The sequence below is a fragment of the Balearica regulorum genome, chromosome 7 (genome assembly GCF_011004875.1).
Source record: "Balearica regulorum gibbericeps isolate bBalReg1 chromosome 7, bBalReg1.pri, whole genome shotgun sequence".
Taxonomy (NCBI): domain Eukaryota; kingdom Metazoa; phylum Chordata; class Aves; order Gruiformes; family Gruidae; genus Balearica; species Balearica regulorum.
The window spans coordinates 22,327,431-22,344,191 of record NC_046190.1 but is presented as its reverse complement, the minus strand read 5'-3'; the positions used below and the strand labels follow the sequence as shown (position 1 = coordinate 22,344,191).

Sequence of the window (16,761 nt, the reverse complement as noted above, 5' to 3'; positions counted from 1 at the left end):
TTGGGATTCTTTAAATATCAACTGAGTTTTCTTGCTTCCCTAAATGGTTTCCCATCCGTGTGAGGCTGTTGTGACTCAGTCTCTGAATGATAGCACAGGTTCATCAAAGGAGGTTATGAACCTCAAGAGGAGCAATCTTGGAGTTAATACAAAGCACAGAGCAATCACTAAAAATGGATATTGTGTCTGAGAAAAAGTGCTTTTTCAAAAAGGCTAGTGTTGAACTGAGACAGTATTTGGTGTTGTGTGAAAGGAGAAGATCAGAAATAGTAATTAAATTGTCAGCTTGAACCTTCTGATAGGATGATTCAAAAGCTACATGTTTGTCAGGAGCATGACTGTGCGTGAAAAGACCTTCAGTGGACCTGTGGGACTGACATGGTTAGCTCCTAGCAACATCTTGGCTCCATTTTGTTGGTTCAATTCCCTGCCACCCCGCCCCGTGCCTCCTATCCCACCCACCCCAATTTTTACTAGCAAGTAACTTTTTACCTGGCAAATCATGGCATCAGGATATAGTAGCTAGAAGCAAATCTGTTGCTTTAAAATTACGTGAAACAGATGTTCTTGGATTTAACACATAATGCTTCCAGGTTTTCTTCCTACTTGAAGTAGTTAGGTACAATGAACCATAAGTCTTCAGATTTTATTTTATAAGTTACTGAAAAGGGAGAAAAAATAAATATGGCTATTTCTAGAATAGTTGGTAGGTAAAGTAAAACTACCTGGTCTAATCGGAAGCTTAAGCCTTTAATGAGTGGAACTATTAGTAATATTTAAGGCTCAGAGAGATTTTTAAATGGAAAAGGAAACAAGTAGAGGTGAAACATTAGGAATTGGTAAGAATGAAAGATAACGCCCTCTATAGCCCTATGAAGCAGTGAATAGGAAAGGTGAGAGCACTGGCAATTTTTATGTGAAAGTATTGTGATCCATAAGCATTTTAAAACATTTTGAAATCTACAAAATTTTGGTTTTAGCTGTGTGTTTGTCATGAAAGCATTTGTCAGAACCTGTGATTTAGAAGGAGATTCTTGCTGCAAAATTTGGAAGAAATAGCAAGGAGCAAAGTAATTCTGAGTGTTGTTAATTAACAAGCTCAAGGAAACTGTAGCATAGCTAAAACTTGGGGATTAGTCATCAAACAAATAGAATTTGTGGTGCAAAGAAAAGTTACACAAATGGTTTACTGCACTGGGACATAACATTTTCACAAGCTTTGGTTAAAGGAGAAAAATTACAGACTGTGTACAATGGGTTAGCATCCTAGCTGGACAAAGGGAAAGAGATGGAAGAACAGTAGCAGAACGTAGAAGGTTTATTGGCATTTAAAAAGAGTAGTAGCTGGAAGGAGGCAAGTTGCAGAAAAAGGAAGAGACTAAAGAATATAGATGTCTTCTAGAGAATTTAAATCTGATACTAGGGATATAAGAAATAAGGAATATTATAGCCTATAATATAACTTAACTGTGATAAATTTACAAAGAAGAATACCAAGTTAGGGACTGGTACTGAGACTTGCTGAATGGTTTCCACTTGTACTACAGGTACAAGGTACCTGTTTAGTGGTTAAATTTTCACCCCAAATTGAAGAGGTCTGACAGCATCAGAAAAGTTGAGTACAGCTACCAAACCCAAGAGTAAGTGCAATCCTGCACTTAGAGGAATTTGCTTTTTTCTTTAGAAGGAAGCTGTTTTCAGGCCTGTTGTTGCCATTGTCAATGTGACTAAATATCGTGTTGTTTTTAGGAAGTTCTGGAGCATCTCTGTGTGCCTGCAATAACAGCGCATTGCAGCAAGTGCCACGCAGTCTGCATTGCTCCTACTGTGGTTCTTGTTTGCCTGATCAAAGATCTTTATAAGAACTAAAAGTAGGATCCTGGTCAAGAATGATGTCAGAGATTAGGTTAGATTTAGATCCGAAGCGGAGTAATGACAGGAGACAGGTGAAAGCAGAATATCACTAGGGTGGTATTTGCAATGTGTTGTGCACCAGGAGTGAGTGGAGTGTTAGAGAAACACTTGTTAATGGTGAAACATACTGGAGGAAAGTGAACGTGGCATTGCTATGAAGAGTGAATTGAGGCAAAAGATAAGCGACAGAGCTGCAAATGGTGAAATGTGAGACTGAGTGCTCAGGCTTCATTCTCAGCCTTCTTGCATAGATGGTGAAATGTTTATTGAACATCAAACCTAACTAGTACTTGCTTATGTGCAAGTACTTTAATTGATGTGCTTTAGAAGTCTGGAAACATAGGCAAAAGCAGAGAGATTTGACGTGTGCCTGTAGGTCTAAAAGAATTCTTTATCCTAATGCAAAGCTAGGAGGTATTGATAGGCAAGAGGGAGTGCTGTGATAATTGAACTGTTAAGTATATATTATAGCAGAGTAACTGCAGTAAATTTTCCCTTGATTCAGGCATGGAGTGTTGGCTCATATGCGGGTAGTGGGGACTCAGGGTCTGGTTTGCATGATTTTGAGGTGCTGATTAATTTGTGTGATATATTTAAGTGCTGTGCCTGACTTTGAGGGTTTTGAGACAGCCTTTGTGGGTTGGCTTGTGTAATCCATTGCGCTATGTGGTTTTGCTGTACTGATATTCTTAACGATTTATGGTTTTCAGTTGAAAATGAGAGCTGGAGGAATGAGCGAATCATCAAAATGGAAAAAGCAGAAGAGATCACCAAGGCCTCCTCGCCATGTAACTAAGGTCTCTCCTGGAACAGAACAACCAGTAACCAATGCTAGTAACATCGCAGGTAAGTTGAAATCTGTTTCCAGAGACCAGACAGCATCCGTTCTAGAGCTTTTTTGGAATCTGTGTTTATTGCATTTCTCTTAACATGTTGTTCTGCATTAGATTTTTTTATATTACTTCTCAGTGACTGTAGCAATAAAACACATCATAGCTTTTCAGGTCCAGGAGAAAGAGTTTGAAGGAGATTGAATACATACTGATGGAGGAAAGCGTGGTCCTGTGGCTAACTTGACAGCATTTCTCTACCTTCGTCATACTTTACAGGGGTACTTTGTGCAAAAGGGAACAGGGACCTGGAGAGGTGGCTGAGGTTGTGGGCAGCCATGTGATGCAGAGGAGTTAGAGGGTGCAGCAGGTGCATGGAAGAGATTGAGAACAAGAACTGGCAAGGGGAGACCAAAGGGGAATGGAGCTGGGGAGAAGGTTTCCTGCAAACTGGAGACTGCTGACTTAAGTGACATAGTCTTTTCTGTGTTCCTGAAGGGTGTACCAAAGGGTATGGATGTGGTGGTAACGAGGGAAGAGCAAGTGACTGGGAAAAATATACAGGTAGAACTGAGGGATGTGCAGAAACGTAGGTATCAAGGATAGATGAATGAACAGATCTCTCAATACAGATATAACGACTGAAAGTGTGCACCTGCAGTCCGTGAATTACGAACAAAAGGCTATACTCATTAAGGGACAGGGAGATGTGGGCTGCACTTATGACTGTTATGGGAAGAATAGAGGCCATGATATGGAAAGAAGGCATGAAGAGTTGTGTAGTTAAAAGTAGAGGGAGCAGCAACAGTACCTGAAAGTGGTTTGCGTGCAAGAAATTAACAGGTATATGCATGAATCTTTTTTCACATGCTTTGATGCAGCCTGCAGAAGTGATAAAGTATGTGACTAGTGCTGCGAGCTCAGGAATATAATGTTGGGGGACTTCCATATCCTGTTGTTGCATAGGAGTAGACTAAATAGTTACAACTGTTTTTAACCTCTCCTCTGGATAGATGAGTCCCTCTGGCTGTGACGTACTCTGTCTCTTGTGCACTCTACAATTTGACAGCTCAGACATAAACATTAACAGTGAAAGGAGACAGGAACATTGAAACAATAGCTGTGTAAAATACCTAGTTCTGACACTTATACTGTCACAGGAAACTATTCAGTGTAGCGTGAACAATTCCAAGTGTGTTTCTATGCAACAGCATGATTGGCGAAAACTGAGGAAATAATAAATGTGATCAAATTGCATATAACTGAGAAGATCCATCCAGATGAGAACTTATGCCTACATGTCATCATTATATTTAAGTTTCCAAATAGGTATTAAATTCCATTAAGCAGTATTATAGCTCCCATAACACTTTAGAGAGAGACTTGAATTGTGTTGCAAAGCATATCATTAACTCTGACCTTGTCGTGCTAGGCAATATATTAATTGTGCTTTTTAGGCCAGAATTCTGGCTTAGCAGATGAAGAAGAAAGGATTGCAAAATTTATCATGTATTCCATTTAATTTCTTAAAAGTCAAGTAATGTCCTGCTATTTACTTAAGACATTTCCAAAAATCGCCGGCAATGAAACACCACTGTGCAAAACCATACACATTTCACATGTAAATTCATAACATAACTCTGGTATGTGCCTTTATTTTATTACTGTGCCCTACAGTGTATCTTTTTAAAATATTGTTTTCCATTTTTTAAGTATCCTCAGAACCATAAAAGCTGCAAATACCTGATTTTCTTTTAAAGGGAAACTTACATTCTTGGAACACTGTCTTATAGAGAAAAAGTAAAAATACTTCACTGCTCCATTTCAGACCCGTTTGAGTTTTATTGCAATTTCATTTGTTTAAGGAGAATTAAAGAAATTAGTCTTGCCTTCCAATCAAGTTAAAAATTCTTACTTTGAAGAAATCACTAATCCTTGATGCAAGTCTTTAAAGTGGTTGTGCCATTGTATCAAAGAGTAAAGTACACCTTTTGGACTATTTTCAGATCTCTTCTTAATTACAGAAACCCTCTGCACCCTTCATCTAACTGTTAGAGTCCAGCTACTGTATTTTAATTTTGAGAGCTGCTAGTATCTCACCTGTTTGTCTATTTGATTCATTGATACCTGGCAAGAGAACTTAATTTATCTACATTCTCTATGTAAATGCGTAACTATCTGAGATCATTTGTAGTGTGAAGTAGTAATCAAAGTAATTCTCTGTTGCTGTATTCAATGTATGAAGTTATAGTTGATGGACAGAATTATACTAATCTTTTTGCTTCCATTTGTCATCAGCAAGCGGAGTTACTTTCATAGATGCTCCTTCTCCCAGCTCCTCTGGGAGCTCAGAAAATGTTTCATCTGTGGTCAGCCCTGCTACAGACAGTGGTTTGGAGTTGTCCTCACAGACTACTTCCAAGGAAGACCTGACAGACTTGGACCAAGTTACTTCTTTGGGACTTAATGCAGGAATGCCTTCAAATGAGGCCAAAGTCACTGAAAATCAAAATCAACCCGAACTCCAGGTACATGGATATAACTTACAAAGAAAAGTTCCAAATCCCAGCATTATCAGTTGTGAATTTAGCACATTTGCTCTCTTTTTCTCTCTCTTTTTGGTCATAGTGTTTATATTCTATTTCAAGGCTTCGGGTCAGAATAAAACATCCTTCACTGTAAGCGATTTGTAAATTCACAAACATTCGTTCTTTGTTTTCTCTTGAGACCATCTCTGGTGGCTCAGAAATTATAACTGTGCAGTCCAACAATGCACCTACTTATCTAGTTCTATTCCTGCCAATACCATCAACTTTAATTAAAGGAGAAACTGTTAGAGGGAAACATGGAGCAAATCTGCAGGAGAACTAATTTTACTATCTTTAGTGAACAATTTTTCTTGAGTTTGTAGAAGTTTGGCTGTTGGTGTTTGTGCATGTGCATTACTGTTGCTGTGAAATATAACTAACCTGAATGAAGGCCTCTGTCAGTAAGTTTTCCTCTGTGTTGTCTCCATATCCCCTGCAACAGTAATACTGGTGAGAGAATGGATTAGAGCTGCAGATATTTTGAATGGTAAAAATGCTAAGAAAGCATAGATAGAAATAGTGTGCTGAAATTGCATAGCATTTAAAACGAGCCAAATCCTAACCTCAGGGATGCAGTAAGAACTGATAGGTTATAGGAGTATCTTTGAAGTAAAGTCCTTAGTCTTGCAACCTGGAGTTATGTAAAATAGGTAAGAACTAGATGGAAGTAAAAGGGCAGAAAGGGCTGCAGATTATCTGGAGGTGCTCTTTTCTCTTAAATTTTGTTTTTCTGCTCCTCTTCCATGAGTGCCCTGTGTAATTTTAATAGTTTTGAAGGAACCGTGAACAAATAAGTCTTTCTTTTAGCTTGTCTAGTACATGTTAACTCTTGTTTTGCTTTTTTCAATCTCAAATGACTGATATCAATGAAGAATGAAAGTCTGAGAGAGGAGAAGATCCAGTCAGCATCTGTCGAGTCTATCCCTGAGGTCCTAGAGGAGTGCACATCTGTAGCAGAACACTCTGACTCTGCCTCAGTTCATGACATGGACTATGTAAATCCCCGAGGAGTGCGTTTTACTCAGTCTTCCCAAAAAGAAGGTGAGAGGTGGGCAATGTTGCTGAAGTCCTTTCTCCTTTCCACTATTCTGTTTCATTTTCTGCTAAGAGAGTTATAAGCTCCTGTTCCTCAGCTGGTCTGTAACAACTTCATTTGTAACGCTTGTTAGGCATCTGCAAAAAGCAAAGTTAACCACTAATCTCTCTCATTTACTTTTTAGGAGCAGCACTGGTTCCATATGGACTACCATGTATTAGAGAACTGTTCCGCTTTCTTATCTCGCTCACCAACCCTCATGACCGCCACAACTCTGAGGTGATGATCCACATGGGGCTGCAGCTGCTAACTGTTGCCCTGGAGTCAGCACCCATTGCAAACTGCCAGTCTCTCTTGGGACTTGTTAAAGAGGAATTGTGCCGGCACCTATTTCAAGTGAGTCTGGCTTATGTCTGCATGGCATATGGCACTGGGGAGTCAGATACTAATTTGCATCAAAGAGTCTATTGGAATTTAGGATTCTGAGGTTTGGCAGGTCTTGGTCTTCAGATAAGCTCTGCTGCATTGTAATGAGAGTTCTGAAATAATGCTGGTGCAAAGCCACAGAGGTTGTTGTGTGCTGTTTTCTTCAGATCGGGGCCAAGAAGGTTGAAGGTGATTTGAATGAAGTGTTACTGTGGGATAACGCTGTGTTTTGATGTAGTTGGCTTTGAGATAATTATGGATGCAAGTTACCAGCTTAGTAGTAGGCAGTACTTTTGGCGTACCAAGCTATTAATTGCACAAGGGCCATGTTGGAGGTGGGTCTTCTCCCAAGTTCCTTCTCCACTTAAGAGGATCTGTGGACTTGGCAAAGGAACAGAATTGTAGTAGGAAAAGTGCTGCCACAAGCAGAAGGGGGGGATTAAGTATACTTATATATCCTCACTAGCAAAAAGTTGAGACCAGGAGATTGAATAAGGAATTGTTTTTTGAAATAACATTGCTTTGGGAGGCAAAGTGTGGATCTCAAGGCCACTGCAGGTGATGCCTACAGCGCCACAGTACTGCTACTTAGAGCACATAATGACTAGCCTTTGTAATTCTTAAATCTTAAAGGGGGGTTTTTTGTTTGTTTGTTTCCTGTTCAGCTACTGAGTGTGGAACGGCTCAATCTGTATGCAGCCTCCCTCAGGGTGTGCTTTCTTCTCTTTGAGAGCATGAGAGAGCATCTGAAATTCCAGCTGGAGGTGAGTTTTTCTGAGTATGACTGGGTGCCTAGCAGTAGTTTCTTGGTCTTCAAATAAATGCATATAACTAGGCAGTAAGATAGAGTCTAAATATCAATTTACCTATATATAAATGACTGGGTGGGTTATTGGTAAGCTGCGTAGGCTTTTTCTTGTTGGATAAAATGTCTTTGAGACTGGTGTGCTGCACTGCCAGCCTTCATACTGTTTGTTTAGGATGGTAAGTCCAGGTGCACTGAACGATAGAACTATTTTAAACCTTTCTACAACCTCCTTCAGAATGAGCCATCATTAAAGATGGACTATCATGTGGGAAGGTGAAGCTTAAATCTGTTTCTGTAGTCCTCAAAGCTATTCACTGTCCTGCTTTCTTTTTTCTTTCCTTAAACTGAGCTGCCCTATGTTTCTGCCAGATGTATATCAAGAAGCTGATGGAAATAATCACTGTGGAAAACCCAAAGATGCCCTATGAAATGAAGGAGATGGCTTTGGAAGCCATTGTTCAGCTGTGGAGGATTCCCAGTTTCGTGACTGAGCTCTACATTAACTACGACTGTGACTACTACTGTGCCAACCTCTTCGAGGAGCTCACCAAGCTGCTCTCCAAGGTGCTGAACCGCGGGCCGGGGGCTGCCGGCCTTGGCGGGCTGGAGGGAGGGAGGGAGGGAGGGAGCGGCCGGCTCTAAAGGGGGAGCCGGTAACTCAGAGCAAGGGTTAGCGCAGATGCAGAACTTAAGGATGGGTGTGGCCGAAATATTAAGGGTGGGTGGTTTGTAGAGGTGAAAGTGGTTAACATTTGGAAGCCAAAGAGAAAAGAATAGCCATGATGCTTTAATAATGTCAGAGCAGATAAACCATTAAATATATGCTAGAAAGCTTAGTGTGAAAAGTTTAGGGTGTTTTGTTGTATGCTTTAGGCTTCCCCAAGCTGTGAGGAAAGCTTCCTTCCCCCATTATGGTGAGAGGGGAATGAAAGTTGACTAATGCTTATATCTTATTTCCCAGAATGCCTTCCCAGTTTCTGGACAGCTGTATACTGTCCATCTGCTGTCTCTGGAAGCATTACTGACAGTGATAGATAGCACTGAGGCACATTGCCAGGCCAAAGTGCTGAGTAGCATACATCAACAAGAGAAAGAAGTTGTCAAATCCAGCCCAGAAACCATGAACAGCACCAAAGAAACAAGCAATAGTAAGACCCGTTTATTTGATATTTTGATGTTCAGCTTAGTCTTGTGCTAAACTTGCAGATCTCATTTTGGTAGCTGACATAGTAAGCTCCTTAAATATGTTTGCAGTCTTCCCATTGCATGTTTTGTAACTACACACTGATGTTAATAATCTTGCTATTTGTAAAATTTACAGATATTAAAATGTGCCCCTCATGTGAAGCTTTAAATAAAGGCCATGTCAAGACTGGCAATCACAACAGAAGGAGGGTATGCCACAGGATTCATGTAGACAAAATACTGAGGATACTGAGGAATCACAGTTACTGTGGGGAACTCCTTTGAATAAGCACATGTTCAATTTAGAGTCATCAGTTCATTATTTCTCTGTTCCTAGCTTTTTCCTTGACTTAGGGGTTTGTTTATGTGTTGGTTTTGGTTTTGTTTTGTTTTGTTTTTATTTCTACAGATAATGAGAGAGTACTCAGTGAGGGAAAAACTTCCAGTACAGTCTCAGAGCCAGCTGGGGCATGTCCTCCTACCAGTGGGTGCCTTATGGCTGACCAGATGAAGGAGGGCTGCATGGAATTGGAAGGAGGAAGTGAGGCAGGTAATAGTCTGTGTGGTACCCTGACACTCTGAGTGTGTATATGCTGGTCCTGACATTCGCTTACTGGTCCTGGTATGCTATAGACCACTGTAGCTATTGTGTGTTCAAAATTAGGAGGAGATATGTGGTGAATATTTGTTTATTATATGTGTGCTGTGTATGCCTGCTAACTATTGCATTTCTTCTGGGAGGGGGTTAGATCTGGTGGGTCACTTTAGGGTAAAAGTGTGTGAAATTCATACCAGTGCTTAGTATTTTTAAGGTAGTCAAGGGCTTTCCAGGGGACCAGTAATGTAGGTAGTCAAAATAGCCAGAAAATCAAGTCTTGCAGATGTGTGAAATTGTTTAGGACAAGGAGGTATTAAGCAATTATGCTGAAGAAAATGCGGGTGGGAGGAACGTAGTAATTGAATAGTAGGAGTGTGACTGCCATTTGCGTAGCAGCACATTACACCAAGACTCCATGACTGAAAGTTATGATGGGACACTATAGTAGGCTGAGTGCTACTCTGGGGATAGGTTTGACTGTAATGATGCTTTGTCCTTCTAGCTGAGAAGAGCATCCCCAGGAAGCCTACTCGATTTTCTTGTATCCTTCCAAGTCCTCAGGAACTTATGCAGATTAAGAACAAAAAGAAGGTATGATTTGGAATGTAGTACAAATGGATCTTTGAGTGTTCTTGTTTCCCATCCTATGTGGGCTTTGCGTGACTGGTCATATCTCAGAAATTTTGAGTTCTAGTCTCTGCTAATAAGAATTAAATACCCACTGAAAATCCTGCTACACTGCCAAACCAGCAATGATTATTACCTGTTCTGGTTTAGCTGTGCTAAAAGTTGCAAGAGGTGTTGGGGAAATTTTGTGGCTCAATTTGTAAGCTAGACCCACCTGATTTCTGGATGGAAAAGTTGCTGGGTCTAGTTTGCTTTATGCGGAGATAATCATGTACTTTCATTAAAAAGGGCAGGTTCCCTACTCTTATCAAACCTGTAAATGGGGAGTGTACCACGAGGCCTGTGACAGAAATTAACAGTCTAGCCTGCTATCCTGATGTGTGTGTTCCCGTGTTTGCTTTATCATAAGGATGACTGAAACTGTTTAATTTGTAACCCTTTGCTTTGCATTAAATCTAGCTTTCATGGCAGCTTAGCTGATGGACTTTATGTGAAAGTCCATTGCTGAAAAGGGAGCTTGCATGGTGCTTCCACTGTTCTAACTGAAAACCTCTGATACTACTCCAGCTTTACTGTGCTGGAAAACAAGGTTAGAAGAAATCAAGAGCATTGTCAGTGGCTGAGAGTTTCTTAAAGAAAGTTCCAGGTGGTCCTAGAAAAAGGGCAGTGCCTTACACTACAGCAGAGGGTAGAAAGATGTTCATAAATGTCTGTTAGTTTGCCCAGGGAAAATTGTTTCCTGACCCTAAATCTGTGAATGGTTTCATCCTGAGCGTGTAAACAGGGCACACAAAACATTCAGCTTAAGTAATGTTGATGCTGACATGGCACCAGCATGTTCTGCTTCCTTTAACCTGTGAAGTACTAAATATTACCACAGCTGGAAGGATAAAAAAAGCTAAATAAAAGCAGAAAACAAATTATGCCTCAAATGGAAAGTTTTCTTTGATGTTTCCAAAGGCAATGACCAGAATCTCAGAAGCATAGGACAGACATGAGTATAAATGTAGTGCAAACTGCCAGCAGTCTGGTCTCCTTTCAGGTGGTCTGAAGAAGTATAACCAGTCCATAGAATACCCTAGGGCTTGGGTTACAGGATTTACAGGTAAACAGAAATGCTGCTAACAGCATACAATCCCTTCAGGCCTGTTATACCAGGGCAGCACATGGTTATTATTTTGCTATGACCTCACTGGATCCTTGCGTGCTCCACGCTATTTCAGGGTCTGTGTTTCACTGCAGTTTGAGGATGTTCATGCAAGCAGGGGAAGCAGAGAACAGAGGGTGGCTTCTGAGGTACTGAGAAGCCCAGGGGAGCTAGTAATCATGATGGTCACGAATTTAGTTCACTAGGTCATCACTAGCAGTTTGATCGTGATAGGAGCTAACAGGGAACTGACATTTATTCTGGTGCCTTAGTAAAGTTCATACAGTTGTTTGTGCTTTTGGTTTTTCTGAACAGCACCAAGAACATTCAGTTAACCCTTTCTTAGTCAGGTGTTTTATTACACTATGACGGTGGTATGGTCTAGTTTCCTAAAATAAGAATCAAGCAGGGCAGAGTAGTTGACTTCCCTTCAAAACCAAAACTGCACCTGCTTTTCCCAGCCTACAGATAGTCTTGTCATGCTGGAATACCAGATGTTCCTGGGACCATGTGTCACTAGCAGAACGTTTTCTGGTTCTTAGTTTAAGCTTTTGCAGCACTGCTTCCTTGTGCCTGCTGAAGAAGTGCCAAAGATTCTTGCTGCATGTCTCCTGGCAGTGAGGTGGAGTACAAGAGCCTGGAGCCAAAGGGGACAGAAGAAGGCATGGAGCGGTGCTCCTGTTATAACTAGGTAGAGTTGATCTTGCCACATATCTGAGGTTCGTCAGATACCTTCCTCTGCTCTGTTTCCATATTAGAGCAGGTGAGGCACTTGGGGTAGCAGAGCTAATTGCTTGGTGAAATATCAAAACTTTTCAAAGATAGCAGCTCATGCTTGCTCTGTCCAGTATTATTTGATAGCAAATCCTTGTGATGAACATAGGTTTTCTGGCCTGGTTAGTCTTCTTGCTGGATTACACAGTACAATAAACTTGATCATGCTGAGGTTGATCTATTTTCTACTTTGATCTTAGTTCAAATGCCAAGAACAATCTAAAGTAAGAAATGCACCTCAGGCTTGTAATTATCTGAATGTCTTCTTCAGCTCCTGATAACTGGCACAGAGCAGTTCAACCAAAAGCCAAAGAAAGGGATACAGTTTCTGCAGGAGAAGAACCTTCTTGCCACCCCCATCGACAACAACGAGGTGGCCAGGTGGCTACGGGAAAATCCTCGCTTGGACAAAAAGATGATTGGGGAATTTGTGAGTGACCGTAAGAACATAGACTTGCTGGAAAGCTTTGTTGGGTGAGTATCTTCCTGTATCTTTTTAATCAGAAAGAGGTGAAAGTTAGAGTTCAGTGATTAAAAAAACCGAACAGTAGAACAGTAGTTCCTGGAGGCATGGGATTTGCAGCGCTTCGTTCTCTGTGTACCACTGTGCCTTAACTCTGTGCATCTCTTGCATATGGTAACACCTCAGATAATAGTATGATACTCGAGCTCCTTTCGGTAGGACCAGTCTCTGTGAAGACTGGAGAGATGATTACATACATAATCACCTGTAGGATTGCTGACACACTCTTTCCGCCCCCCCGCCCCCCGTATATTTCTTCTCTCCTCACCCTCTGCTCTTTACTCTCTGTTCTCTGTGAAATCTGGTATTCTGATGCCAAAACAAACAAGATTTGTAGTCAGTAAGTTTATCCTACCTTTCCCATCCTGATTCAGTTTCTCATTACATTTCGTTCTTGCAGGACTTTCAGCTTCCAAGGTTTAAGGCTGGATGAAGCTTTACGACTTTATCTAGAGGCCTTTAGATTACCAGGAGAGGCACCCGTAATCCAGAGACTGTTGGAAGCCTTCACAGAACATTGGAGGGTGTGTACTTGATGGGCAGAAAGCTCAAAACTGTTTTCTTTCTTGTGCATCTCCGTGCCATGAGGGACATGTCAGATCGACTGCCTGTGTAATAAGCTTACTGTGCCCTGCAGGCAGCAGCTGTTGGTTTATAGATGACAGTGGCACATAGATTTCTGGGGTGCTTTTTGGAAGCTGGAGTTTTTGTTTGTCCCAGAGATGATTCAGTACTGTGGGTAGAAAAATGGCTGTCTTGGGTCACTGATATCACTGTTCCTGCAGGACTAATTTGTGCATATATTTGCCTTTCAGAAATCAAATGGGTCCCCATTTGCTAATAGCGATGCCTGTTTTGCCCTGGCCTATGCAGTTATTATGCTGAACACTGACCAGCACAACCATAATGTCCGCAAGCAGAACGTTCCAATGACTCTGGAGGTGGGTGTTACCAGTGTAGGCACGTGTCTTCTCTGGTTTTGATAGTAACGTAGGACCTGTTTTTATCTCAATGGCATTCTCTTTTTTTCCCCCCGGCATTCATCGCTCATGTACACAATAAGCCGGTGTGCAGCACTGAAGTTGGGTACAGTTGGAGAGGGAGCTGTTGGCAAGGGCAGTCTGAAGAAACAGAAGCTTAGCAGGCAGCTTGCCAAGTTTGTCAGGAGGCTTGTGTGTGCGTGAGCAGACTGTGTTATAAGACACAGTAAGAATGAGAAAATTGTTGAACTGCTGTGGGCTTCTTGAGAGTTCAAGTCCTGGGAGTGTGCAATGGTACAGACGTGTTGTCTGATGTCCAGCCTTAGCTAAGCATGTGTTATGTTGTGTCTCTGTTCTTTCCTTGTGAGCAGAGTTAGGGGTTGCTGCAAACTACCGCCACTAAGAATAGCATTTAGGTTTCAAACTTTGAGGCTGCATGTGGAAGAACACAGGAAAATCTCCTTCTGGTCCAAAGAAAAACAAATGGAGTACTGATCCTAGCCAAGCAGTTAAAGCTGGATATTAGGAATTAATGTTGTTGTAACTTTTTTCAGGAGTTTCGGAAGAACTTGAAAGGTGTGAATGGAGGCAAAGACTTTGAACAGGACATATTGGAGGACATGTACCATGCCATCAAGTAAGAATCAACCTATCATCTCCTTGTATGCAGACAGCAAACTAGAGTTGTTTGGTTTGTGAGACTTCTGGAGACTATGGAGAGAGACTCACTGATCCATGTGCCTCTTTGCCTCAGACCAGCTTCCAGCTCTATGTGGGACTGTGGTAACAAGCCTGTCTCAGTGATTGCTCTGGATTTGTGCTATGGTATTTTAATCCACAGAGCTTAAGCTAAAGTTAAAAAATACATTACTTCCATCAACATGCAAAAGAATGGCTGAGCAAGACCAGCACACGTGAAATGCTGTATCTAAGAAGGGTCTGTTCTCCAGACCAGGCCTTTAGACTTCTTTGGAACTTTTTGTGTAGTACTAGAGATAGTATCTCATTCCCAGGACAGCACTGGTGCCCTGACATAACATGTCCAGGTCTCAGTTTCAAATGTTCTGCTCTTGAGCTCTTCATATGAGGCTGCTGTCTGCATCAATCTCTTCTGCCACCCCTGAAGCTCTTGGCACGCTGACCAGTATTTGGTGAAAATTCCTAGTGGCTGAGGCCTGTTTGTGCACAGACTAGCTCTGGATGGGGAGCTTTAATAATAGCTCAGAAATCTAGCCTATCCAGGCCCAGCCAATATGAAGCTGAGAGGATTACATCTCTGAGGAGACAGGATGTGACTGACTCTCAGCTGGTTTCAATCTGCAGTGGCAGGCAGTGGCTCGGGCTGGAAGCAGGGCAGTGTGATTAGGCTGACCACCCTCCCTTTTGAGCCTTCTCCAGGAAGGTGGGGATGCTGCCTGTACTGAAAATCTAGCAGTTCTTCAAGAGGTAACTGTAGCTTTCAAATAGAGCTCTAGTTTTGATTGGCCACTTTCCCCTGAGGGTGTTCTTAATGTTTTGAGTAGTACCCTGAGAATATCCTCATATCTTTCAGTTACCTAGTGCCTCTGTCCCAGTCTATTCCCCTTTACCCTCCTTTTACCAGATAGTTCAGCTTTTTCGGTATGTTCTATGGCTAAAACAATTGATGTATCATTTCAGTATTTCTCCATCTCAGACAGATTGCCCCAGTGTCCTAGTTGAGATTGAGGAACTGTTTGTTTTCTTTGTAATATTAGGTGGAAAAAAATATCAGACTGTAATCTGTACGGAGTAGTGCATGATCTCTTCAGGATCTCACCATTTCACTTTTGAGCACATTTCCTGAGACTTTCCAAGTGAACCCATTCACTTGCTTCTGTTAACATTAAACAAATATGGATTCTTAGAAAAAACACACTGACTGCAAACATATTTTCCTATATAATCTCAGTAATGATTGCTCTTTTCAAAATATGCAGGCAGCTGAAACGAAGAGCTTACTTCTTATGCATAAATCAAGAGCGTTTTTTATAGTAGTTGTTAGCACATGAAAATTGCTTCTTTGGTAACTGAAGCACGTTATTTTTTGATTGTTGCAGAAAGACCTCTACTTTTCAGATTGGCTGCAATCTACTATTATTAGTAGATGTGACTTTTGTTCAATTAGTTGGTCGTCTGCAAAGGGTTATCTCTTGTGCAATGTTACCCAAGTCTAGTGAGTATGTATTTAGGCTTGATGTGTTTTAACCTGGGATTGCAAGTACCACTTGACATTAATCATAATTGTTGTATTATTTTATATAGCTTTAATCCATTTAGAGTAAGGAGCTGTGGTACCCTGGTTATGAATCACCCATCATACACTTGGTTTCTTGTTTTATCTTTAATTTTGTACTACTTGTCTTTCTGATACTTGATTTTGGCAGAATATGAATATTTGCATTGTTCTTCTACAGAGGTACTCATGCCTGTAGTGGTATAATGATTTAATTTTTATTTTTTTTTTTAATCTGGGAGTAATGAGATATACAGAGCACTCTAATGGGGTAAGAGTTGGGGGGGGCAGGTAACGCTATGCCAGTGTGCTGTTCAAAATTTCCTGTAATTTAACTGCAGTATGTGTTGCGTTTTGCACTTGTAGTGTTAGGTAGGTGCTTCTTCAATACTATCCTTACACGGGTGCTGCTGGGAGCCACCAGGCTTTATATCCAGGATATCAAAGAAGGGCAGGGGAAGCAGGCAGCTCTGGGAAAATAGAATGTTTCAGGAGCTGGCAAAATCACTCCAGAGTAGGTATCACTTAACTTTGGGACCATGTAATGAAAGGCACTGTGTAAATGTTAGGTTTGGCTCAAAATGAAAAATTCAACCTTACTGCCTTCCTTCCTCGTAGAAATGATGAAATAGTGATGCCAGAAGAACAGACTGGCCTCGTGAAGGAAAACTATATCTGGAATGTCCTGCTACATCGTGGTGCCACTGATGAGGGAATATTTCTTCATGTGCCTCCTGGAAGCTACGACCATGATCTCTTCACCATGACATGGGGGCCAACCATTGCAGCGCTTTCTTATGTTTTTGACAAGAGCTTAGAAGAAACAATCATCCAGAAGGCTATCTCTGGTTTCAGGTAACTCTTGCATTCATGAAGACCCAGAAGAGTTAAAGTGGGCCATTGTCTCCTGTTTACCTGCTAGAGGCATCACAGTAAATATCGACTGTTACTTTTCCTAACAATTGAAGAGCATTTTATTGTGACCTACAGTCCTCTAGTTTTGTTCTATCACTTGTATTGGTTCATTCTATCTTGGCTTCTCTTGATTGCCACTCACTGTTTGCCTTGGCT

General features: G+C 41.3%; 1 protein-coding gene across 10 annotated transcripts in view; it reads left to right on the top strand.

Annotated features, from left to right (window-relative positions):
• The window catches only part of GBF1 (golgi brefeldin A resistant guanine nucleotide exchange factor 1), a 107,942-nt gene that overhangs the window by 74,927 nt on the left and 16,254 nt on the right, over positions 1-16,761 (top strand). For all 10 annotated transcript variants that reach the window (XM_075758414.1, XM_075758418.1, XM_075758417.1 and 7 more), the window contains 14 exons: positions 2,625-2,760; positions 5,043-5,272; positions 6,205-6,373; positions 6,553-6,764; positions 7,460-7,558; positions 7,972-8,166; positions 8,564-8,750; positions 9,197-9,337; positions 9,888-9,976; positions 12,205-12,407; positions 12,857-12,980; positions 13,272-13,397; positions 13,991-14,073; positions 16,309-16,545. In XM_075758414.1, coding sequence (XP_075614529.1) covers positions 2,625-2,760; positions 5,043-5,272; positions 6,205-6,373; positions 6,553-6,764; positions 7,460-7,558; positions 7,972-8,166; positions 8,564-8,750; positions 9,197-9,337; positions 9,888-9,976; positions 12,205-12,407; positions 12,857-12,980; positions 13,272-13,397; positions 13,991-14,073; positions 16,309-16,545 — 2,231 coding nt within the window. The remainder of the gene's footprint in view (positions 1-2,624; positions 2,761-5,042; positions 5,273-6,204; positions 6,374-6,552; positions 6,765-7,459; positions 7,559-7,971; positions 8,167-8,563; positions 8,751-9,196; positions 9,338-9,887; positions 9,977-12,204; positions 12,408-12,856; positions 12,981-13,271; positions 13,398-13,990; positions 14,074-16,308; positions 16,546-16,761) is intronic.